The 23,538-nt window shown below is 51.3% G+C and overlaps 7 protein-coding genes and 1 non-coding gene across 8 annotated transcripts; 2 read left to right on the top strand and 6 right to left on the bottom strand.

Moving 5' to 3' along the window:
* Positions 1–11: 11 nt before the first annotated feature.
* Positions 12–2,074, bottom strand: PC9H_004068 (uncharacterized protein; the record flags this gene model as incomplete). Its single annotated transcript, XM_036773657.1, has 7 exons — positions 12–351; positions 404–931; positions 985–1,008; positions 1,061–1,227; positions 1,286–1,304; positions 1,356–1,456; positions 1,784–2,074. 7 exons carry the CDS (start codon positions 2,072–2,074, stop codon positions 12–14), a joined length of 1,470 nt encoding a protein of 489 aa, XP_036635130.1.
* Positions 2,075–2,257: 183 nt separating this feature from the next.
* On the bottom strand, positions 2,258–3,043 carry PC9H_004067 (uncharacterized protein; the record flags this gene model as incomplete). Its single annotated transcript, XM_036773656.1, has 1 exon — positions 2,258–3,043. The coding sequence occupies one exon, from the start codon at positions 3,041–3,043 to the stop codon at positions 2,258–2,260; it is 786 nt and encodes a 261-aa protein (XP_036635129.1).
* A 44-nt stretch (positions 3,044–3,087) lies between these two features.
* On the bottom strand, positions 3,088–3,175 carry PC9H_004066. Its single transcript has one exon. It is a non-coding gene; the product is annotated as a tRNA-Lys (tRNA).
* A 198-nt stretch (positions 3,176–3,373) lies between these two features.
* GAS1 (1,3-beta-glucanosyltransferase gas1) lies at positions 3,374–5,275 on the top strand (the record flags this gene model as incomplete). The annotated part of the gene is made up of 5 exons (XM_036773655.1): positions 3,374–3,533; positions 3,584–3,785; positions 3,837–4,049; positions 4,102–4,853; positions 4,914–5,275. 5 exons carry the CDS (start codon positions 3,374–3,376, stop codon positions 5,273–5,275), a joined length of 1,689 nt encoding a protein of 562 aa, XP_036635128.1.
* A 1,096-nt stretch (positions 5,276–6,371) lies between these two features.
* On the top strand, positions 6,372–6,968 carry PC9H_004064 (uncharacterized protein; the record flags this gene model as incomplete). The annotated part of the gene is made up of 5 exons (XM_036773654.1): positions 6,372–6,404; positions 6,469–6,481; positions 6,542–6,562; positions 6,616–6,875; positions 6,933–6,968. The coding sequence occupies 5 exons, from the start codon at positions 6,372–6,374 to the stop codon at positions 6,966–6,968; spliced, it is 363 nt and encodes a 120-aa protein (XP_036635127.1).
* Positions 6,969–7,924: 956 nt separating this feature from the next.
* PC9H_004063 (uncharacterized protein) lies at positions 7,925–9,740 on the bottom strand (the record flags this gene model as incomplete). Its single annotated transcript, XM_036773653.1, has 6 exons — positions 7,925–7,988; positions 8,065–9,009; positions 9,068–9,189; positions 9,302–9,402; positions 9,457–9,621; positions 9,677–9,740. 6 exons carry the CDS (start codon positions 9,738–9,740, stop codon positions 7,925–7,927), a joined length of 1,461 nt encoding a protein of 486 aa, XP_036635126.1.
* A 592-nt stretch (positions 9,741–10,332) lies between these two features.
* Positions 10,333–12,978, bottom strand: PC9H_004062 (uncharacterized protein; the record flags this gene model as incomplete). Its single annotated transcript, XM_036773652.1, has 1 exon — positions 10,333–12,978. The coding sequence occupies one exon, from the start codon at positions 12,976–12,978 to the stop codon at positions 10,333–10,335; it is 2,646 nt and encodes an 881-aa protein (XP_036635125.1).
* Positions 12,979–13,522: 544 nt separating this feature from the next.
* PC9H_004061 (uncharacterized protein) lies at positions 13,523–23,459 on the bottom strand (the record flags this gene model as incomplete). The annotated part of the gene is made up of 60 exons (XM_036773651.1): positions 13,523–13,584; positions 13,643–13,735; positions 13,788–13,871; positions 13,922–13,972; positions 14,032–14,124; positions 14,174–14,693; positions 14,743–14,977; positions 15,035–15,158; positions 15,208–15,240; positions 15,292–15,370; positions 15,420–15,431; positions 15,484–15,518; positions 15,568–15,610; positions 15,662–15,699; positions 15,752–15,816; positions 15,866–15,918; positions 15,969–16,315; positions 16,367–16,425; positions 16,475–16,577; positions 16,630–16,659; positions 16,707–16,951; positions 17,004–17,104; positions 17,151–17,202; positions 17,260–17,324; positions 17,397–17,445; positions 17,498–17,632; positions 17,684–17,769; positions 17,820–17,835; positions 17,886–18,030; positions 18,084–18,141; positions 18,199–18,227; positions 18,279–18,340; positions 18,390–18,503; positions 18,557–18,653; positions 18,701–18,750; positions 18,801–18,820; positions 18,872–18,930; positions 18,984–19,321; positions 19,370–19,470; positions 19,522–19,618; positions 19,671–19,735; positions 19,786–20,086; positions 20,136–20,279; positions 20,332–20,363; positions 20,415–20,637; positions 20,686–20,717; positions 20,766–20,811; positions 20,866–21,173; positions 21,234–21,295; positions 21,349–21,395; positions 21,445–21,793; positions 21,844–21,883; positions 21,934–21,957; positions 22,008–22,049; positions 22,101–22,220; positions 22,275–22,663; positions 22,716–22,780; positions 22,832–23,128; positions 23,184–23,320; positions 23,376–23,459. The coding sequence occupies 60 exons, from the start codon at positions 23,457–23,459 to the stop codon at positions 13,523–13,525; spliced, it is 6,885 nt and encodes a 2,294-aa protein (XP_036635124.1).
* Positions 23,460–23,538: the final 79 nt, after the last annotated feature.

The raw sequence follows: 23,538 nt of genomic DNA, 5'->3' as shown, positions 1-23,538 counted from the left end.
GTACTTTTGCGTCATCGAATCAGATCGAGGAGATCAAGGTCGTCGATAATCAACTTCGCGGCCTCGAGAAGGTGGGTAGTCTCGCGAGCCAGCGCGCGGAGGAGCCCCATAGCCGGCAGCATATGGATCCCGAGGAGGGCCAGTTGGATACGGAGGTTCGTACGCTCCACGAGGAGGGGGACTCTCCGAGCGGCGTCTACAACAAGAGCGTCAGAGCCTATCATCAGAGAAGAATTGGCGCCATCATACCTATACCGAGTACTAACCTCCACGCTACCAGTCCTTGCATAGTCAGGAGGGTAACGCGGAGGTGGAGGAGTGATTGGTCGACCACGATACTCAGGGTAGTCCCTAAAAGTTTCGTGTAACTAAAAGAGCCTTCGCCAGAAGCAAATGTACATACCTTGGAGGAGGGGGTCGGTCATAATCGTCCCGAGCATGGCGAGGGGGAGTACGCGGGCGTCCTACTGGAGTAAGAGGAGGAGCAGGAGGCCCTACATAGCGATCCACAGATCTTCTCTCATATCGGTCATAAGGGTAGGATGCTGGAGGAGCAGCATAGCCACGGTAACTGTCAGGCGGAGGAGGATATCGGCTGCCACGATAGTCAGAAGGGGGAGGGGGAGGATATCTATCACGATCATGTACAGGAGGAGCACGTCGATAGTCGTCGTAGTCCCTACCGCGGCTAGACGGGGGAGGCGGTGGATAGTCTCGATAGTCCCTTGCAGGTGACACTGGCCTACGGTAGTCCCTCGAAGGAGGAGGAGGATAGTCATAGTACCTAGAGTCCCTTGGAGGAGGTGGAAGTCGTCCAGATGGTCCATAGTCATCACGATATGAGGGATGGTCTCTAGGAGGCGGATAGTCCCTTTGAATCCGGTCAATAAGAGGAGGCTCAGAGCGACGGCTATGAGATTCTCTTGCGTCGCTAGATGCCATGCATAAGGATAAGGAACATAGGGATCGATATCGGCTACTCACGGAGGCGGGGCATTGGGACACTCCCTGTGACTGAACGGTCAGATCGGGATGAAAATCGTATAAACGAACATGTTACCTTGCCCAATGGCCATTGTCACCGCAGCGGAAGCACGTTCCGGCTTCAGCGGTTGAACGTGTGGCCCTGCCGCCATGGGATATTTCAACACGAATTTTGTTACCCATGAAGTAGCCTTCGTTGTACTTCGCAACGCTTTCTTCTGCGGCTTCGGTGCTATCGAATTCCTACATCAATCTATGTTAGCAAGGGGACTAATGTATCATGTTAAGCATGGACACTCACAACGAAGCCATAACCAATCCTATTATCAATATATAAGCTGCAAAATTTAATGAGAAATCTAGTAACTTACTTCAGTTCAATTTGAACTATTGTCCCTATTTTGCCAAAGCAAGAACGCAGATCCTCGATTCGGGTATTCGTAGGTAGGCCACCAATGTAGACCTTGTTGGGCTGTAGGCGAAACGATGAACACCCCGAAAACTTCGGACAGTCATAAAATAGTAGCGAAGTGTCAAGCCGTTAAATCAGCTGGAGAGATCGCCGTCCAGACCAGCATGGGTGATGGGAAAAGATCGAAGAAAACTTCGCAAGACCCCTTTCAAGCAAAAGCTGCGCGAACTTCAGATCTTGGTTGAGAACGCGCTTTTCTGCTTGCGCTGGCAGCGAGGGCACCCCGGCTCGACGCATAGAACTATATAGACGACTCCATGTAGGCACAGCGACTTGGACGAGACAAGAACAAGAATAGGAAACAATAAGAAGAGACCGAGTAAGCACCTTGGCCTGTCTGTCGCGAAAAGAGTCGCCTTTGCCGGCACCACTGGAGTCAGCAACACTACCGCCTCGAGCATTGGACTCTTTGGACTCTGGCTCCTGGACAGTCGGAGAAGGAGATGCAGTAGTGGGTGGGCGTTCGTTGTCAGCAGCCCGAGCATCAGCACTAGACCCATTCAACGCAGAGTCGGCAGAGATCTTGAAGTTTGGGGTTGCGTCAACAGTCAAAGGTTCCTGCTTGATAGATGGAGGCGATCCTGGCGCCCGAATAGCGAGCGTTGGAGAAGCAGCCATGGTGTAGTGAGGGTTCGAGCAGAGGATATGAAGTTTCCAACAGGGGTAGGTGCAAGCGGAAATTTGCAGCATGCAGCTCCGACTGAATTTCACTGACCGAGCGGCGTACCGTGCTGGGAGAGGTGCTTCCGATTATCTTGTTCTACCATCAATATATCTATCTGTTTGTTGACATTACAACGACTATACACTGTGTGGCGCACGATGCCATGGTCCTGCTGCGTTGGCCTCTGCTTCCAGGTTGGCGATCTCCCGAATGATCTCTTCATCCTGGCTTACATCCAATGGCAACATGTCCCGCTGGTACACTGTTCCAAACAACTTCACCAACGCAGGTATTTCGCCTGCCACCGTTACTTCCTGCCCTTTTGCACTTTCAATGCTTCCAGCCTTCACGTCCGTGAGCCCGCACGCCACGACTTGGTTGAACCATGCCAAAGGCTCATTGGTCACATTGAACGCGAACCCATGATTCGTCAATCGATGCCGGACTTGCACGCCAATACTTGCGATCTTGGTGTGTGCGTCGAGAAACACACCCGTGTGGTCTGATGGGACATGTTGTACGCCGTGGCTCTCTAGGAAGTGACCTTCCATTGTTTTTTGCATGCGGCAGATATAGTCGCGAATGCCCATCGCTGGCGAGTAACGCGAGAGATCGAGAAGGGGATATCCCACTATTTGGCCTGGTCCATGGTACGTCGTCTCCCCTCCGCGCTGGATCAACTGGAAATCAGCCCCAAGCTGGGTGAGGCGAGCTCGGTCAGATGCTGTCTGCTCGGATGTCTGCCGTCGGCCGCCAGTGTATACTGGACGATGTTCCAGAAGGAGCAGGAGGTCTTTATGCGACGGAGGTGAGTTTTTGCGATTTCGAAGCTGGATGGCGTGGAGGCGCTCCTGCAATGCGAGTGTCTGGGCGTACGGCAGGGGTTTGCGAAAGTGGTGGTAGAAAATGGGAGGAAGAGACATGGTCGCCAATTTGAACGCTGAAGACGGTAAAAAAGGTTCCTAGTAGCCCACCGCGAGGGTCGAACTCGCAGCCTTCAGATGATCCCGCCTAATGTAAGAGTCTGACGCTCTATCCGATTGAGCTAGGCGGGCTTGCAGGCAATCAATACTTCAGACATTGTGAATGTTTTTTGCGAGCGCTAAATTAGTGCGGCCTGGTTACCCCTTTTTTCTCACGGCCGACCTGGGCGATGGCTGGGCGGCGATGCCCTATTTCTTTCTTTCCTAACTCTCAACTATCTCCCACTCCTTTCACTTTAATCCTCTTCTTCCTCTAATTCAGCACCCATCATGCTGGGTTCTTTCCGGGCTTTTACTGCCCTCGCCACAGTCGCATCTATCCTTGTCTCTCGCGTCGATGCGATAGCAAAAATCTCCCGCTCAGGCAGGTACCTCTACCAGGACGACGGAACAAGATTCTACATCAAGGGCATTGCCTATCAGGAGCAGGGTATGCCTTGTTTTCCGGTTGAGTTGTGGCCGCTAAATTCATGGGCGCAGGTGCTGTTGTCGAGAGCGCTGACAACGCATTCGGAGAGCCGTCGACCTTCATCGACCCATTGGCCCTGCCGGATGCCTGTAGGCGTGACTTGCCCTTCTTACAACAGCTTGGGGTCAACACAGTCCGGGTCTACAGTGTAAACTCGTCGCTCAATCATGACGATTGCATGCAGACCTTCAGCGCCGCTGGCATCTACACCATGTACGTTGCTTTTCCTCTGACGATGTCTGCCAACTCATGCTCGACTTTTAGCATCGACTTGGCACTCCCTCTCAATGGCTCCATCGACCGCGTGTCTCCTTCATGGTCAACAAATATTCTCGATCAGTATATCAGGACGATTGATACGTTTTCCAAGTACGACAACGTCCTGGCTTTCAACGTCGGAAACGAGGTCGTTGTCCAAGAAGCAACCGGTGTCTCCCCCTACGTCAAAGCCGCTGCTCGTGACATCAGGGCTTACCTGTAAGTAAAGTGCATCGTGGTAGCATTGCCTCCAGACTTATGTCATCCGCAGCTCGTCCAAGTCTTCCTCGGCACTTGTTGGCTATGCAGCTATTAATGGCGCGTCTACATGGCGCGATGCGTTAGCCAGTTATCTCACTTGTGATGCCTCCGGTGGCAACTCTGATGCTACGGCTATCGATCTTTATGGCTTGAACGACTACGAATGGTGTGGGGACTCTTCTTTCGAAAGCTCATACGCCGGTACAACTAGGAACTTTGCCAACTTCAATGTCGCTGCTTACTTCAGCGAGTTCGGTTGCATCACCTCGCCCCCACGTCTCTGGACAGAAACCCAGGCCATCTTCAGTTCCCAGATGTCGGACGTTTGGTCCGGTGGTGTCGCTTTCTCATACTTCCCGGCTTCCAGTGTTCAAGGGCAATTCGGCATGGTCACGGTCGACGGCAATACCGTTACCACGAGCGATGATTTCGACCGCTTGAGGACTCAATACAATCAAGCCAGCGGGCCCAACTCCCCGGCTCGCAGCAGTGCCGCCACGACTTTCGGCTCTTGCCCCGCCGAGAGCGATACTTTCGCCGCTTCAACCACGATTCCGCCAACCCCAAATGAAGCTGCTTGCGGTTGCTTGCAAAGTACTCTTAGCTGCCGTTTCACTCCTCAAACATCCAACTACAGCGCCATCGCTGGTGAACTCATTGGCACGGCCTGCAGTCTCCTTGGTCAACAAGGAGGTAACTGCAACGACATTGGTGGAAATGGCACCACGGGCACTTACGGCCGTCTCTCCGGTTGCGACCCTAGTAAGACCACCAACCCCTTTCCGCTCACCATTGCCCGTTACTGATTTTTTATTCAATCAGCCGTCAAACTCTCCTTCGTGATGAGCCAATACTATGAAATCAACAACCGCAACCCACAGTCATGTAGTTTCAGCGGCAACGCGACTGTCAACAGCGCTGCTCCGTCGTCAGCGTCCGCTGCCAACGCCGCTGCTTCCTCGTGTATCTCCAACCCTTCGGCTACATTCACGCCCAGTGCCCCCGCCACAACAGGAGGCTCTGGTGGAAGCTCCGGGGGAGGAGGCAGCAGCAACGGTGGCTCGAGCGGCGGCAATAATAACTCCAATGGCGCTGTTCCTTTGATCACCGATGCCCGTGCGCTTCTGGGCCTGGGATCTATGGCTGCCGTTGGTTTCGCCAGTGCCTTCTGGGTCTTGGTCTAATGCCTCCACCGACATCCGAGCACACTACGCGCTATATCTATCGCTCTTGCTAACTCCGGGCTATTGCATAAAATTGGACTCATCTATGTATGTACGAAGGAAGTGGAGTGGCTTTGTTCGCAGCGAATGAAATCGGACACTACTTAGTGCAGCTATTTCTTTTCGTTGTTACGTGGGGAGTATGGAGCTCGAGAATCAGACTATCTACGTTAAATATATATACCACCATCCTATTCATTTCAATCTTATCCACGCTCCTATATATTGCATGCAGTACCATTTCTGATGATGATACTACGTATCTTGTTTAGGTTAGGAAAGGTTCATTTACGATAACGCTCATTATTTAAAGTGTTCATGTACACATCAACCTTCGGTGTGTGATTGTAAAGATCTAGGTGATGAGCATCATCCACAGTGTAGACAGCCTGAAAGTTGTTGTAGTAGAGCCCGTTTGCACTTATCCGAGCCGGCAGATAGTATCTCTCTCACTTGGGCATCGATTAGAGTGGACGCAAACAGCCATTGAATATTAGGGTACTATGACAGAAAGGCCTACCTGGGTATAGTCGAAGCGACGCTAGACTCGAGGGAAGGCGTCGGATTAGACGCAAGATGCCGGACATGAAACAAACCGTACATTATCTAAACCGCTCAGTGGCGACGCGTCGAGGGTCCCCCTAGACCCCTAATAAGGCTACAGGTGCCGGGAAATCACAGAACATCGAAGGCAACAAGAGGTCGCGGAGAAGAGGCACGCTGAGAGTGCGTGGAACACAACTTAAAGGCAACATTCAATTATTCCAAAATGCGATGTTCTAGAGAGTCTCAAAAATTCCCTTTCGGTGATAATGTATGGCTCCCCTAACTCCTGTCGATCTTCCAGGAAGTAAACCATTGCAGAGCAAATGTCTGGAAAGGCGGGACCAATTTAAAATTATAGATGCCACACGCCGCAATTCTCTACAAGGCGGGGACAAACTGGAAGATACATGAAGATTTTTCCAATAGCCAGGACGCTACAAACTTCGAGGTGCGGCGGTAAACTACCGGTGGCTGGGATCAATGACGTCGAATGATTTCCTTCCGTCCAACCATGGGGAGGCTGGCATGGCGAGCCATTGTGATGGTTTGTTTTGATTCCCGCCAGCGACAACATATAAATACCTCGCTGCTTCACCATCCTTCCTCAGCAGCTCTTTGCAGGTAACCCCCACCATCCCTTCCTTTCCACCCAAGCACTGACGCCTTTCCTTTTCCCTCTAGCTCGCCCAGTCTCGCTCATCGGTGAGTACACGCCTGTCTCATCGTCCTCGCCATAGCTTACGTCTTGTCCATAGCTCGGCGGGAGGATGAGAAGACAACTGACATTTCTCTAGGGTGGAGGCGGCCGCGGATTGAGCACGTCGTGTGGAGAGGGTTGCGGTTCTATTCCACCATCCCGCCTTTGGGTACTGCCTGGGGATGGGGCCAAGCAACCACCTCCCGCCTTTGTCGTCTGCGCTTCGGTTCGTCCACTATGTGGTGCGTTCCCCGGCGTGGATTGTCAACGGTTGGGGAGGGTGCGCGGGAGGTCGTAGCTCGGGTGGCTTCGTACGCAGTAAGTCGCCCAACCGCTGTTATCCAGATTCCATGCTGACTAGTGTTCCGCCTTCAGGAGGGCGACGTTGTCACCGCCTTCGCGCTTCGCTGATCGTGTCCTGAGGATGCGAGGTGGCTCCCATGTACCGGCACGTACCAGCAGCGGGCGTGGCCTTCGGGTACATTTTGGCCTACCGTGCATCACTGTTTGGCCTTGCCTTGCGTTGGGGAGGTTCATTCGGCGTGTCAGTAGCAGTCAGTGTGAGTTTGCGCGGGGGTAGCGTTTGTAGGATATGTCGGGAGGACGGGTGAGTCGTGATTCTTCCTGGATGCTGCGGGATGCTGACGACAAGCAGGGATGTGCTCTTCGTGTCGACCTCCACAGGACCTCGAGCCTCGATTCCCAGACGTCAAGACCAAGCGCGACCGCCGCGGGGGGAGAAGTTGGAGAGAATGCTCGGGGGACCGTTGTCCCCGGTACGTCGCTCATTCGTGATAATCCAGACCGTATGCTAACTACACGATTGTTTGACCTTGCTCGTCCTGGGGAGTGTTTCATCCGGTCCGTAGCAGTCAGTGCAAGTGCAGTGTTCGGAGGATGCGTTCATGTAGGAATTTTGTACTCTTCTCTCTACAGACCGAAGACCGTCCTATTTCTTCGCATGTTGCTTGCTGCCATGTACCATGTGTATCGCCTCTTATATTCTCGCAATCACCTGTTATCTGGGCGATTGTAATACCAAATGCAATCATCTAGTTCTGAAATATTCAGCCTTGAGACGGCGATACATTCATTCAATGTTGGCTACTGAAAAAATCAATCTACGCACCTTCTACTTCAGCCCCAGTCATAGTTTGCTAGAGATTTGCTTGTTAGTTATCGGATATGAAGGTGTAGGCTTAGAATCTAGACGCCCCGTATCACAAAAGCGCACACATTGGGTCTAGTCAACAAGCAGAGAACATGTTCCACAAGCAAGATATACAGCTATTCTGCGAATTCAAAAATACACAGGCGTGCGGGTGATACATTGAGCATGACGAACAGATAAAAACAGATTACAGCACTCAGGCGAGTTCGACGAAATTGGCAGGGAATATGCCCTGTTTCCCGCCAGCCTTCCCCGTCCACCTAGACGCAATATCGAAGTATCAATATCGCCCCCATGACGAAAAGAAAACAGAAAGAAAGGCAAGAGGCGACGTACCAATCATCGCTGCTATCGCTCTTTTTGATCACCGTTATAATATCTCCTTTAGCAAATGACAAATCCCCTGCCTCCACCGCGTTGAAATCATACAGTGCAATGGCCCTCGCTACGCCTTCCCCTGGTAGCAAAGGCCTCATCAGCTCTGGCTTTGGTTGAATGTACGGCTTCGGGGACGTAGTGCTGAAAATGTCTTGTTCATTCTCGCCGTAATCGTCGCCCGAGTCGCTGGAGGGGAAGAAAGGACCCGAGGAAGGGGGGACATGGGAGAAGCTCCTCGAGTGGGATTTGGATGTCGGGCTAAAAGACGGAGAGGAGATGGGGTTCTTGACGCTAGTTGATCGATTGTGGCCGAGGTTAGGGGTAGGCATACCCTGTCCGAAGTCGTAAGCGTTACTAGAGGAGAATGAGAGTCTTGGGTGTTTCATTGGCGGCGACTCGACTGTGTAATCCGAGTCGAAGCGCGTTTCGAAGCGTGCGGTAGGGTTCGTCACTGGCGACTCTGCGAAGGGGTCTGTTGCTTTCCGCTGCTGAGAGGTCGGCGAAGTATGTTCGAATTCAGACGAGAAATAGGACCCCTCGTCTTTCGATGAGCCCCATGCGGCAGGCGGGAACGCCGGCTTCGTGGGTTTCTTTTTCGACAAGATGGATGGGCTCCTCGAACCGATAGAAGGACTGCCCATCGAGCCGAATGCGTAGCCACTGTCGCCGCGCGGCGTGTTGCCCTCCTCGACCCACTTTCTGTTCCCAGGCAGCCCCGTGCACGATTCCAGCGTCTTTACCAGGTTGTTCGCCCAGTGCGGGGGGTCGACGGACCCCGACAGAAGCTGCTTCGCCGTGACGGACGACCCGTACGCCTGGGCGTTCGCGTCCTGCCGCTCGACGATGACGGACCCTTCGACCGAGACGCCCCCAAACAGGCCTCGGGTTTTGGAGTAGCTGTACCTGGGGGAGGGGTGAGTACGCACGTTGCGGGAACATGTAGTAGGCGGGTGGGACATACATGGCGGCGACTTTCCCCTTTGTGTTTAGGGATCCTGAGGCTTCACCGTTGCGGCCTAGGGGCCCCAGTGCTATGCTCATATTGCCACCTAATGTTAGCGAGCCAGCGGCCATGAACGAAGCCTATCAGTGTTATCAGTGCCGTGCACTTGCAACGAACGATCGAACATACTATAGCCTTGATGCCACGAGTGATTAGCTTGTGCTGCTAGTGATAGTGCTGCTAGTGACTCACCGAACGTGAATTCAACACCACCAGAAAGTCGGTGACTTCTGCCCCTGCTTGACCCCCTACACCTACACCCGCAGTACCGATGGCACTTGGTGCCGACCACGCTAAAGTTGGGATTCAGTACGCTCCAGCTGCACGCAGACCAACGGGCTACGCACTTCCATCATCTAGCTTTGCAATCACTATCCCACTCCCTGCTCGCGCAGAGAACAGGAACCCCGCTTTGAATATCGTGAATATCGCAAAGCCCTTCGCATTCTCGAGGATGTGTCGAGGTATAACTCCATCCAGCCCGTTATTGCCGCTATCGACAAAGGATTTAACTGGATCGTTGAGTCGTTAGTCGCAATAGCTGCGAGCCGACCTGATGCGACTCACATATCTTCGCGGCCTTCTCGCATTCCTTCGGAAGTGGTTGTGGTAAAGGACTGTTCAGCTTCATGAATGCAAATGAGCAACGGGAGGGGGTGCTGCTGCGAACTCGGCAGGCTTATGTATTGGACCATCCGGACAAGACGAGGCAGTACAATGATCTTCCCATCCGATTCCGCCTCCGGAGTCGGCCCCGTTTCTCCGTGATCAAGCTTCCTCCGAGTCACCTCCTAACCCACGCTTTGCTCCTTGTGTACTGAACTTGTATGGGCTCAAAATGCAATGGTGAAATATTTCACTGGAATTTCAGTTGATTATTTAGCTGCGCAAACATACGCGTCGCGTCAGCCGTGAACTTCCTATCAACCCGCCAAGGCCGACGGGGAGGAAGGGCTCAGTAATCATACATTCGTCATACTCCTCACAAGCGGCGCAGGCGTAGCATAAGCACGAGAACGTCAACGGAATGTATGGCAAGGGGGTGCACAATCCGACTGTATGAATTGTGGTGGCAGACCGTCGCTTGAGGCAATGTGGTTTTGGAATGCTATTAATATATTAAATATATTATACACAATATAATGAGGAATCATATCTATACATGATGGGGTGATGAGAAAGAAGTAAATGAGAAATAGATGAGAAGGTCCGTGGTTTTGAGTCTACGCCTCTACTTCCGACCATTCGCTTGCAGATTCAACGTCAACTACACTGTCTGCTTTGCTTGTGGCCGGTGATGCAGGCTGAGCAGGGAGTAGAAATGTATCAATGGGCGCTGCCTTCTCCTCTTGATCATGGGCGGGCTTGATAGTAGCGGTAGAAGAGTCGGCGGTAGGTGTTGCAGATGGAGGCGCAATGTCTTCACTAGTTTCGGTCTCGATTACAGGGGCTGGTTCAGGCGAAAGGGGAGCCTCCGAAGGCGAAGGCGCAGGAAGTTCCTGCGACTCGGCAACACGTTCGTCGACCTGGGAAAGGATAGAGGGGATAATATCCTCTGCAGAGACGTCAGCGACTTGCTTCACGTCTAATTCCACAGGTGGCAGCAGCGAGTTGTCGTCTGGGGTGTTGAAAGGCTGAGTCGAAGGAGAGGAGGGAGGTACTACGACGAGAGAAGGTGGCGTTTCGGTCTGTGAGTCTTCAGTTGTCGCGGTAGTTGCCTCGACAACGTCTACCGGAGGTTCCGCCTTATTAGGAGCACTAGCATCCTCTGATGCTTGTTCTTGTTCCTTCGCTAGCTTCTTCTGTCTGATCTGCCATCGGGCGTCGACCTCTCTCTCAAGTTCTTCCAGCGCCCTCTCCACCCTGCCCACAACCTCCTTGCGCCTTGCCCTCAATTCTTCGTTGCCGAAGCTGTCGATGCGATCGAGCTGCGACAGGAGTTCGCCGAGAGCATGCTCATAAAAACGCAAAGGTTGGTTGCGAGCAGTAAAAGCAAGATGATGGATCGCAGAATCGCTAACAGTGGTGCTCTCTGTGCCAGGGAGAGGGGAAACCAGGGTGGATGGCGAGGAGGGAGGGGTGAAGTCCAACTGAGCGGGGAAGACGAATTCGTTCTCGAGGGTAGAGAAAGCGGTCTCGATGCTGTGAACGGTTTGAATGGACTTTGCAACATCAGACACGGTTGGGTCTGGTGTTGCCTCGCTAGCCACTTCCTTTCCTTTTCCCTTGCCATGGCGAGGCCCAGTGTCGGAAAGAGAAGCAAGAAGCGCTTGAATGGTGTCTTTCACTTCGGTGGCGTATTCGTTGTTCAAACGGGCTTCAAGTTGTTCCTTCAGCGACTGCGTTGTAGGCTTGGGAGTCGCATCTTGCACTGGGGTGTGCGTCCGAGGTTGCTCCTTGGTCTGGAGAATCGCGATGTAAGTATCCGACAACGAAATGACATCGCTGATGCTTACCTGTTCGGGCTTCGTAGGAGGCTCGGAGGGGCCAGCAGCGTAAAACTGCGCCTGCGCGGAGGGCTGAACTGGCTTCTGGAATAGGAGGTTGAATAGGTCGGGGAGGCTCTCGACCCGAGTGCGCTCGTTACTGTCAGCCTTGGGTTCGACAGCAGGCTTGTTTGCTGGATGTTCTGCCGGAAGGTTGGACGTCTCGTGCTGGGCGCCCTTTGAGGACGCCGAGGGGGCAGCGGCATAGAACTGAGCCTGCGCGGATGGCTGAGCCGGTTGGAAAAGGTGATTCAGAAGCTCGGGGAGGCTCTGAACCTGGGGACGTTGCTTGTCATCGACTTTGGGCTCTGAGGAAGGCTTGGCCTGAGTGGTTGACGCGGCCGGCTTTTGAAAGAGGATGTTCAAGAGATCTGGCAAGCTCTGGACCTCACGATGCTGAGCTTCGGGTGCAGGACGTTCGACAGGCATAGCAAGGGGCGTGAACGCGGACTTGGGAGGCTCCGAAGCGCTACTCTTAGTAGCATTGTCGATAAGTTGCGTGAGTAGGTCCACGAAAGGGACTCCAGTGGATGCGGCCGCGGTTGGAACTTCGGGCTGGTCACTGCCAGTAGCGCATGGGGCAGTGGTGGGAGCGGCGGGAACCAGGCGACGAGAAGCGTCCGGGGCCTGAGCGTCGAGCAGAGCGGTAAGGAGTGAATGGAGATCAAAGCTTCCGCCACTCGACTGGAGGGATGGTCTCGCAAGGGACCCACATTCGTCGGATGGCAGTGCTAGTCGATATCCGCACTGGCGTGGGACCGGCGCATGATGCACCTGGTGGTGATACCGGAGATGAGGATGTCGCTTGAACTCATGATGTCCGGCGCAAACGCAAGTTGAGTGATTCTGAAGTGGGTGTAAGTGGTGTGCCTTGCAGATGTGATTCATTATGCGTACCTTCGCCAGCCTTTGAGGGGTAAGTTCAGCTAAGGCTCGCCTACGTTCTTCGTCATGAAGGGCAGCAAGTCGATGTTCTTCGGCTTCTTTGTCGAGTCTTTGCTTGAGAGCAAGTGCAGCAAGTAGTTCCTCTTTCTGTCGGAGGAGCTCTTGCTCTTGAGCCCTCGCTCGGGCAGCTTGAGCCAATTGAGCATCTAACGCTGCCTGAAGCCTGGCAGACTCTTCTTCATAGCCGAGATAGGCCACTCGAGGATGGTCAGGATAAGGAGCAGCGTGAGCAGTTGGCTCATATGGACCGTGAAGGCGCTGCGAAGCGGCCTCTGCTGCCAGATACTGGGCTTCGGCCAACTTGGCCTCCGCCGCCGCCGCCAGGTAGCGATCCCGTAATGTTGATGGGTCGGTGCGACGAGTGCTGCCGAAGAAGTCGACCTGAGGGTGCCGGTAGGAGGCATAAGGAGAGGGGTGGTATGGGTATTGGTGAAACATTATTGTTTAGGAGTTGAGTTGATTGGTTTGTTAAAAGTAGTGTTCTGCCCCTCGCCCTCGGAAGGAAGCCTTTTATACATATCCGCTGCTGTGGGATGAGTCATGGGGGGACGGGACGCGCGTATTATTTGACCACGCAATCGCGACCAGGACGTTCGAGAAGCTGAGCAGCTGACGGATTGGCTTGGACGCGCGGCGCACAGCCCATAATGTTCTAGCTGACGCGTCGGGATGCGCGTATGTTCTAGCACGTTCCAGCGCTTTCTCCGCTTTCCCCGCCTTGTGCTGACCAAACTAGATTAGTCATGTCGACTGTCAACTTACTTCCTGGATGAGAGAATGGGAGGACGATAAATGAAAAAATAGTTTAGAGATGGATAGCAATGCAAGGACAGAGTACTGAGATAGCGAGCCTAGACAAAGTGGAGATTCTACAAGATGCTGTTGTATACATATTGTCACAGGGAAACATAGTCCGTGTATGTGCGCGGCATGGAGGATTGTATCGCGTCGTGTATAAAGCGTAAGATGGTTTGTCTGCGGGTTAGCTTGGGCCAGCGACGGGACCTGGTGACGGGAACATAGAAAGCAGGGAAAGCAGATCGTCTGAAAAAGTATAAATCAGCACTCCAAGCGTGGTAGAATAGCGTGCGGAATTTCTGACTTTTGCGTAGAGGTTTGCTAAAGAAGGCGTTCATACCGGCACTCAGGCACAGCTGCTTCGTCGATTCCTGGCAATCTGCGCTGAGTGCTACGACTAGTGAACAGAGTTAGATACGAGGGTCTATCAAGTCAGGTTCGTAACTTACTGGGCAACATCGTCGGTACGTCCCGTTTATTTTCCAGGAAGCGCAGTCGTTTCGCTGCTTCTACACCATCACAAACGGGCATGTCTAGAAACAGAGATGAGTGCGCAATCGACAAGCTGACCAAACAGACGAACGGTGGTCAAATAGAGCGACGCTAAAGAAACCAGGCGGGTGCGCCTGCCATTCTAGATAGGAACGTCAGAAGTGTGAATATACTACGACGTGCGCAGATATCGATATCTACCATTCAAGGCTTCCTCGCCGTTGCTCGTCGGGTAAACGATCAGATCGTATCGTTGAAGTTGTTTGACAATCAGATTTTGCGCAATTGGATTATCTACTTTTTGTCAGCGTCGATGCTATGTCAAGATCAGAAGTAGACGAACCTTCCGCAACCAGTACATTGCCATACAACGTCCGCGGAGCACTAGCAAGTTCGGGCACAGGCTTGGGGTTCGGTTGTACAGGGCTTCCCCCTTCTTTCAAACTCGCGAGGATCTGATACAACCGCGCCTTCCGGGGTGGCTTCGTCATTTTATGGACACCTGGAGTATTGCTGCTGAATATCGACTCTCCAGGTTGACTTGTGGTCGGGGTATACATATGGATGACCTTCGTATTCTGCAAGGTCCTACTTTTTATTGAGTGGAGTAATCGAACGAATTCGTCCACGCGGGTCTCCGATTGGTCGTCTAGGATAACGAAATCCAAAGGCGGAAAATCAAAATTATCAATATTGCGTATCTGTGCCTCGGATTCATGTACTGAGTTAGCGGAGATGATGTTGAAACCTTGGAAAATATTCTTGAAAAATGACAGTGTGGCTTCCGAAGCCGATGAGAGTAGAATGCGAGGTGGCTGTGGCTTCACTAATGACGCGCGCAATTCCTCGAGCTCGAGATTCGCCTGCCACGCATCAGCCAAGTAGCTGGAGGTGGGATTGATGAATGCTTACCATACGCGATTCGTCAGCATTATATATTTTAACCGGAATAGTAAACCAAAACGTCGAGCCAACATTGAGTTCGGATTGCACGCCAATAGCGCCACCCATGAGCTTCACCAATTGTCTTGATATAGACAGGCCCAACCCGGTGCCTCCGAAGCGACGGGTGGAAGAATTATCCGCTTGCTGGAAAGGCACGAAGAGTAATTCTACGTCACTTGATGACAAGCCAATGCCAGTATCCCTGAGGTGTAACCGTGAGATGGATGGACGAAAGAAAGTTACAGAAAGATGGACGGACTGAATAGAAAATCTCAAATGAGCCTCTTCTGTTGTCGACGGATGCGTGTGATCAACCGAGCATATGACCTTCACTGATCCTCCCGAGGTGAACTTGACAGCGTTTCCAATCAGGTTCATCAAGACTACAGACATGTGAGATGTTGTGCGCCAGTGATTGCAGCGTGTACCCACCTTGTCTGATACGAGCATAGTCAGCGTACACCCCTACATGAATAGGAGTAAGTCCGAGTTCATGAGCCAGGGAAAAGATCATACAGGTTGGGACATCGAGCTCGATATTGAATGAGAGGTCTAGTTTCCTGGCCGCCATAGGAAGGAGAAGCTCCATACAGTCCTGAGACGATTAAATATACAAAGGCGCAGAAGACAGAGAAATCGCTTACTGCAATAATATTCTAGGGGAAGGTTTAGTTATTAGTTGTGACGTCACAGTCGTGTTTCGCATACCTCAACCATGAATCCACTGGGCTCCAGTTTCAACGCTTTGTGTGGTTTAGTAGAATTGAATTATGAGAGGACGTCGATCCTTACCAGACGCTTCCAGTTTGCTATAATCCAGAATGGAGTCGATTATCTACATTGAGATCGCTTCAGACATGTCGTACGCAAAGTTGTTGCTACTCACCTTGAGGAGAAGTTCACAAGACTGTTTCGCCGTTTGAACTGTGTATATAATTAGAGCAAGGGAACGATTGCCCGACAAGTATACACATACCGATTTCTCCTTGCCCTGGGTTCAACTCCGTACCGCTCAGCAGATCCAAGAGGCCGTAGAACGAACTGTACATATTTTTAAGTAAACTACTTCGACAGTGATGCGGACACGCACCTGAAAGGCGTCCTAAGTTCATGGCTCATCGAAGCCAAAAAGTTGCTCTTGATCTAGCAAGAGATAAGCTCGGTATTTGCGGGTCCGCGCTGGGATTCCTCACCTTTGTCGCCTTCAAAGCATCTTCTCTGCTCCGCCGCGCGGCTTCAAGAGCGTCTCGCTGCGCCGCGATCATCTTGAGGTTCTCCCTTGTGCCCGCTTGCACCGACTTGAATAGCAAGGCGTTGGAGATACTAACGCTCGCTTGCTGACAGAGCAGCGTCAGTATAGTCAGGGTGTTCTTGGAGAATGGATATTTTGAGGAGAAGTAGATAACACCGAACGTCTGCCCACGATTTCCGAAGATAGGAATGCAGATGACAGAACGTTGCGGCGTTTGACTGGCCTCCGCAGAGAAACGGGGATCTGTAGAGGCGTCCTCCAAATATATTTGATCCTTAGTATTGAGCGCTATGGTGATTGAATAAGATTGTCGTGTAGCGACTTCAACAGCGGACTCACTGTGCTGAATGATAGCTCGTTGGAGTGGATCAGCGATAGTTCTGAGGGGTCGAGCGTTTCTGCTGATTGTGAGTTGTCTAATGATGTATCCTGTTCTATCAGACTCACTCATGAACTTGGCAAGGTTGAGGGGGTGACATGCTCGTGGCCACCGTGTAGTCCCCAGCCTCCCTCGCCATAACAACACAAGTATTCTGAGAAACGGAGGCCTCTACCGATCGCCTGTTAGTTAGCGCTGACATATTCGTAAATAGTGTACATGCCTGTTGCTATCTCGGTGAGCCGCTGTAGAGCTGCGAAAAAATCAGACAAGCGTTTGCAAATTTAGAAAAGAGCTAACCGGAGGAAAGCTGAATGTCTCTAGAAATATCCTGACTCCACTTGAGAATGGACGAAAGATCAGCCTCGCTGAGGGTTGGTTCTTGCTCGTCGCCGTAGTCGGGCTTCGGGTTGCCATAGATAACCAATGGTTGATTTATGATCCCGGCCGCGATGTTTTCAGTTTGGACAGCAACCTCCGACGAGAATATCGGCCGCTTCAGTGGGTACTGCGAGCGAGCGCCGACAACGGAGTTCAGGTAGTTCCTTTCAGCCAAAGATAAGGTCCCAGAGCCCAATCTATGATAAAAATACCAACACAATACCCTGAGCTCCCCATTGAGCTTGGCGTGATATGCCGCGGCGTTGCAATTCGCTCCCCAGTCCTTCTACACCACACCTGACAAAGTGGCAACCTTGCTAAAGGAAACGTGAGAGAAGGTTCAAGAAGATATGATGGACTAACCAAGTACAATGCCCATCCTTCTTCGTGCAACCATTCATTGCTGACAGCTAGTCTGATTCAAGCCGAAAGAGTCAGTGTGCTGTGTAGATCTAAGTATCAGAAGACTAACTTCACTGCAATGTCGTAAAGCTTGAACGCGTCCGCGTATCCACGAATGGCGGCCATCTCTGCATCCTGACGATAAATATACATTTCAGTAGTGAATAGTAGTGAATGATGTCAGGCTCGGGGGGTTCGGGAACGTACTACTATTGCGACCCAGGTACTAGTGTTGACCGGACTTGGCGACAGCCACCTGTGCATCTGGTTGAGTCAAACTTGGAACGATACACACGCTTGTAACGAACTTTCGAATATATTGCTGATTGAGCTCTACTTGCTTGAAGTAAGTGGCGCGATCGTCCTGATCTAACTGGCCGCCTCTAATGCAAGCAATCATGGCCAAGCTGTGAAAGAAGAGGGAGTATCGCACGTGGCGGTGACTTTGGCTAACTTTTAGCGCGATGTAAAGGAGATGAGATGTTTGCGCCTACTTTGGGTGCTTGTCACGGGTACGGTAAACTTCGAATCCCAAGGCGGCACTTTCTCTAATAAAGCCTACACAGTAGAAAGCGACTACCTGATGCCGGTGTTAGTGTTTCACAGGAGAAGGAATGAGTTTGAATATACCTTGAAGGCGTTATACCTACATGCGCCCGTCAACGGCAGGAAAAAAAATAGAAGATAAGGACTAACCAGGACAAAGAAATGGCAACGTTGCCAGAAGTCGTAGAGATGGAGGCAGCATACTCGCTTTCTTTGAAATTCTCAGTATCGAAGACAGTATCTATGGATTGAGAGTATGTGTAACCCCCAAGGACGCGAATACAGTTCAGAATGCCTACGCATATAAGACGTTATCATTGAATAGAAGGTGGAGATGGTTCGACCTACCCTTGGCTAAGATATTCTGGTCGCTGCCGGGAGTCAATAATTTGACATCGGTGACACACTGACGTAAAAGGAACCACGTCAGACACCAGTTCTCGAAACTAGACGAGGCGCCTACCTCTTCAGCAGCTATAACAAGCTCGGATACTAGGAACAATATCAGTATAACCAACATCTGCATGGAAATGCAAGGCGTACGCTGTTCGCAAATATACAGGCGAGTTAAGATAGAGTGAATAGTGGCAAATCCCGTATACACCCTATTTGACGTAAGCTGCGAAACGGATATGGTGAATTGTTGAGACGTACCTATCGCCAGCGCTATTGCCTAAACGGATAGCTTCGTCCATAACGGCGACATTTGCTCGGATATGGCAGCTATCGAAGCCCGACACCATGGAGCAATAAAGCACTTGCGCTCGGCTAGCACATATACATGACCTCCAAATCTGGCCCACAAATTGATAACCACTCACCACCGTTCGCCGCTGGTTCCGTGGCGGTCCGCAATTCGTAGGGCTAATTTAGCCATATCGGACGAAAATCGATATAATTCGCGCTGTTCAGCTGCAGCTGAACAAATTGAGTACACCCGAAGAAGAGATATGCAACGACCTTACCTCCCAAGGCCCAGAAGAATCCGAGTGCCGTGCCGGGGGACATACCAAACCTGAGCATAATTCAGAGAAAACAGTAATGAATGCCGAAGGACGAGGCTACCTAAGCGCCAATTGAATGGTCTGTTGCTGATCATCAACTTCTGATAGCAGCCTAAGCATAATTCAACATACCGTCAGGCCGATTATATCCATGAATGCATGCTGGGACGGATGCCAATAGGCGTTGATCCCTGCAAGCCTAGTATTGAGAAATGAGTCAACGATGTCACAGTGCAAGACATACCAGCGTCATTCAAGAGCGCAATAGCTAGCTCGGTTTTAGCATCCGTGGCACGAGGTATGTTCAAGATCTCATCAAATCCAACCGCGAGTATCTCGTTTTTTACCTTCTCAAACATGGTGTCTGCTTCTCTTTTAGTAGGAGTTGGATTAACTTCCACTCCAAGCAGCTTTAGGGCTTGCAGGGTATCAGTTAGCGCGTCCGCGAACCGACTTCCTAGGAAACTGTTGCGAGATCGTATTCGTAATACGTTCGCTTTGTCTTCATTGCTCTGGCAACGGCCGAGGCATTCTTCTATAATCTTCGTAGATGCCTCGTAGTCCCCTTTCCATGTCGAAAGCCTATCGGATTATCAGTGTGGAGGTGAGCATCGTCGGGTACGCACGCACGCGGCTATTCGTATGAGTAGTAAAAACGTCCGCTGATAATTGTCCTCCCATGAGTTGGGCCTCAACAATGACCGTGCGTTGGTGAACGAGTGGTAGGCAAGCTAACAGTGGGCGAGGTGAGGAAAAGAATTCTTCCATCGTGGGTAACATACCTCATGTGCGCCGCGTGCCCACGCTGATTCGGCTGCATCGATCAAGACATCCAGAAGTTCGTCCCGCTTAGGGTTTTCATGGAGGAGGGGTAAACAACTGAATCGAGGTTAACATACATACACAATCAAGTGGGTGGACCGCTACATACCGTTTTGCGTGCTCCGCTATACGATAGACGTCTATGGGACTTTCATGGAGCATCATGAGGATGATCTAAAACAGAATGAGTATCGCACCATAACCAAAGGCAAGCTGGCGCCCACCCGTAATGACATCATAGCTACGGTGTGAGGATCTAACTTTTCCACCTCTGCCTGCGTAGCCTGTCTGTATCGATCATGTGCAAAGCTGCACATATCTCTAGCTCGCTGTATTAGCCAACCTTCCGTGAGAGCAAGGTTCAGACCCTTCATGGACCCTCTCAGGCCATCGTTCAATCCTTTATCACGAACTTTGGATACAGCCTTGTGAGGGTTCCACTTATGTTCAGCCTCGGAGTCACTGCCACTGCTCCCACTAGAATCCTCCCAATCCATCATGAGAGCGACCTCGGTGACTTTGAAACTGCTATTCCGTCAACGAAACTCCAGACAAAGAAGACAACCAAACGAACGTTTCGCCGAAGAAGGCCGCCCAGTGTAGATACTTCTTCGCCTCTTCCGGTAGTTCTTGGAATTGTGAGGTAAGGAAAGTCAAATCGGTAGGATCAGATATCTTCTGATCGGCGAGACTGGCTTCAATAGATTCCATGTCGTATCTAGGATAAGGACTTAGTTTCAAGACATCAATGACCGTAGCCGACAACATACTTCCAATAGTTGTGCTCCCAGTCAAACTCAATCTACAACGATTGCGTCAGAATGAGAAATGGTCTAAGCCGAAAGTGACCCACACGATGTTGCCGCTGTAATGTTGTAAGGATGCTTCGCGCAGAGAATGCATTACCAGATGAAGCCGAGTATACGAAAGTGGCCAATGGCGCACAATCATCCTTTTCTCGGTGCAATGTTTTGGAGACCAAGGAGAGGACTGAAGAGTAATTCAGTGGTTCGAGGTGAATCCATGTCGGTTTAGCACGACTATGAAACATCGACTTCACTTTGGCCACGATGTCGCTGAACTAACGTATAAGGACACGGTAGCAAAGGTATGATCTGGCTTACTCTTTATCTGATCGTAATGTTGCAAGCACCAGCTAGGATGACATCAGACGAGGCTATGCGACATTAGAGTCTTCACTTACCATCCTGCTCCTTGAATTGACTAGCGTCGAGATGAGGTCCAATGTCCTATATGTACGCATCAGTGCGCCGGGAAATGAAGTGAAACCTATGAGGACATACGAATCATCAGCCTCATGAAGATCGTCCAGAAAGAGAGCAAATAATCGTGTCTCGGCAATCACGCTGAAAACGTTCTCTACGAGGGATTGAAACCGTGCCCGCAGCTCAGCCGTCAAGAGGGACTCGTTCGGCGTCTCAATCGATATGTCGTACTGGGCAAGCAAATCATGCAGCTCTGGGACTCCATGGTATAAGAGGGGAATATTCTGCAGCTGGGGACCTAAGCGCTCTTTGAGCGAAGAAACGAAGCGATGTAAATCGGTATGGAAAACCATCAGCTGTCGCAACACTGATGATAAACAGCTAAGCTATCATGACAGAAAAATATAGGTGAGCAGATATAACAAAAGCATGGGCCATTCACTGACCAGCGCTGCGAAAGGGGCCGACTCAGCACTTTGGAATTTCGCTTGACCCCAGAGGCCGTGGGCTACAAGTGGCTATTGAGCGGATGAAAATCAAAGGACGTATACCCCCGCGTACCTCTCCACTTTGCTTGGTTGGCCAGAATCATGGAGCTCTTTCCAATCCTGGATGACACAGTGAGCATGACAACATGCGTGAACCCTGAAACCCTACCCTGGGGGCCCCACGATCACGACCGTCTGAACCCTGGGGACACGGTGTTTAGTCGATATCCCGACCCGCCGTAAGCCAGATCCGTCGCTGGGCCCCAAGCTGGGACTCAAGCTTGTCGACAGTGAACTGTCGTGTGCTGCGGACCCATCTAAGTTGGCTGTCTGGGGCCTGCCATCAGCAGGACGTTGCGTCGACGACTCACTTGATGACACGGATTCGTTGCTATCGACACCAGTCCCCAGTCCAGTCCCTAGGCCAGTCCCTGTATCTAAGCTACCAGTGGAAGAAATCTGTATTAGACCTCTTGAAGCTGCATGATATCTAGAAAAGCTCGTCGAGGCATTGCGGACTAGAGGCTTATGAACTAGAGCGAAGTCGAAAGTCAACGATGTTACTCACTGACGTTCCTGATCGTTTCAAGATCTTTGTCTCTTCCGAACTGTGAACGTTGAGTCAGGGAAAAGTGATTATTGCAGAGGATTTCCCCACCAGTGTGATCGGCATCGTGAAATCCTACGGACTCGTTCAGAGTGTATCCACTTGTGATTGCTGCAAGTACGTACCATGAATCGGTCACTGATAGCAATGTCGAACGAGGGAATGAGCTGAAACCACTGGGTCGGAAAAACGCCGCAGAGAGATGGACCAAAGCTTACTTCCGAAGCCTCTTCCGAAGCCATTGAGACTGTAGCGAGTAGCCTTCTTTGGCATTCGAGAAGGTCTACCTTGAGCCCGTATGCGCTTTGATATCGATTATCTGGGTTTTTGGCCAATAGCTATCTTGAAATTTAGACATCTTGTCGGGGGTGTCAGACGTCTCTGACACTGACCTTGTCTACAATGGAAGCCAGCACTTCAGGAACGTCTCTTCTTACTTCGTGCACCGGCATGGCTCGCTTCTGAACTATAGCATGCAGCAACTCGAGGGGGCCACCCTCAAAAGGCATCTGACCTCGGCCCACAAGCAACGTCCAGAACATTATACCTAAAGAATATAAATCCGTCCTATGGTCCTGTGTCATAGTCTCGATACTGCCAGTTTGTTCGGGCGCCAGATAACAAAGAGCTTCCTTGACCTTAAGCTTCTCTCGTTCATCGAAGGCGCGAAGGACTAGTGATGAAGGGGAACCGAAATTCTCCAAGGAAATCGCGCGATTGCCAAAGTGCACGAAACGCACAAGACCGGAATGTGAATTGAGATGGAAAGCATTGGCGCGCACTGTAAAGCAACGTAAAACAACAAATTCAATAAAGGTACCGCCACAGCTCACCTTCCCTATGTGTGATACCGACTTTGTGCATGGTCTCAAGACAGTGAGTAGCCTGTATCGCAAACCTGTTGACAAACGACAATTAGATGTTAGTGAGCAGAGGGTGACCGACGCACTCGAGGAATGTAGCCAAATCCATGATATCGAATGCCTCAATTTCTTCGAATACATCTGGCTCTTCTACGCCCATCATATACACGTCGGCATGAGATGAAGTTGGACGTATTCTGTCCACGTCAGCGAGGAGGAGGTCGTTAACTTTAGGGGGCGGTAAATAGCGTCCAAGGACGTTGAGACCGGGGTGTGCAAGGAGGAGTACAACGTGATCTCCGCCACTGGGCGGTATCTTGAGGTAGTCTATCATACGCAGAGTGACAGCATGCCCGTCTGGCGACGCCGCAACCTTGGACAATCTGTTTCATGCCGTTTAATGAGGTCTAACAATGGGGCAAAGCTCAAGAAACGCACATATGGGCTTCCCGCTCCAGACACATGGAACCATTCGAGTGGGCCGGTGATATCTTCGCAATGATACTTGATCCATCCTTGAGACTGCTTCCCTCAGCGAGGAGCGTCATGCTTCCTGTGTCCTCCCATGGCGTAGCCTGAATGAGCTGTAAACTGCGTGCGTTCCGTAAGTGAGGAGTTTAGATCCCAGACCTTCTCGAAAGTGTAGCCAGGAATTGAAAGGACATTGTCACGAAAGTAAAGCGTAGGAAGAGTGGTTGCGAACTTCCTCTTCATGGATCCCGAGCCAGAGCCAGAGGGGTAAGAGGGAACCTAGGAAGTAAAGCAAAGCGGCGGAACGATATGCACACTGTAA

The sequence above is a fragment of the Pleurotus ostreatus genome, assembly GCF_014466165.1.
Source record: "Pleurotus ostreatus strain PC9 chromosome Unknown scaffold_2, whole genome shotgun sequence".
NCBI classification, from domain to species: domain Eukaryota; kingdom Fungi; phylum Basidiomycota; class Agaricomycetes; order Agaricales; family Pleurotaceae; genus Pleurotus; species Pleurotus ostreatus.
This window is presented reverse-complemented; position numbering and strand designations above follow the sequence as displayed.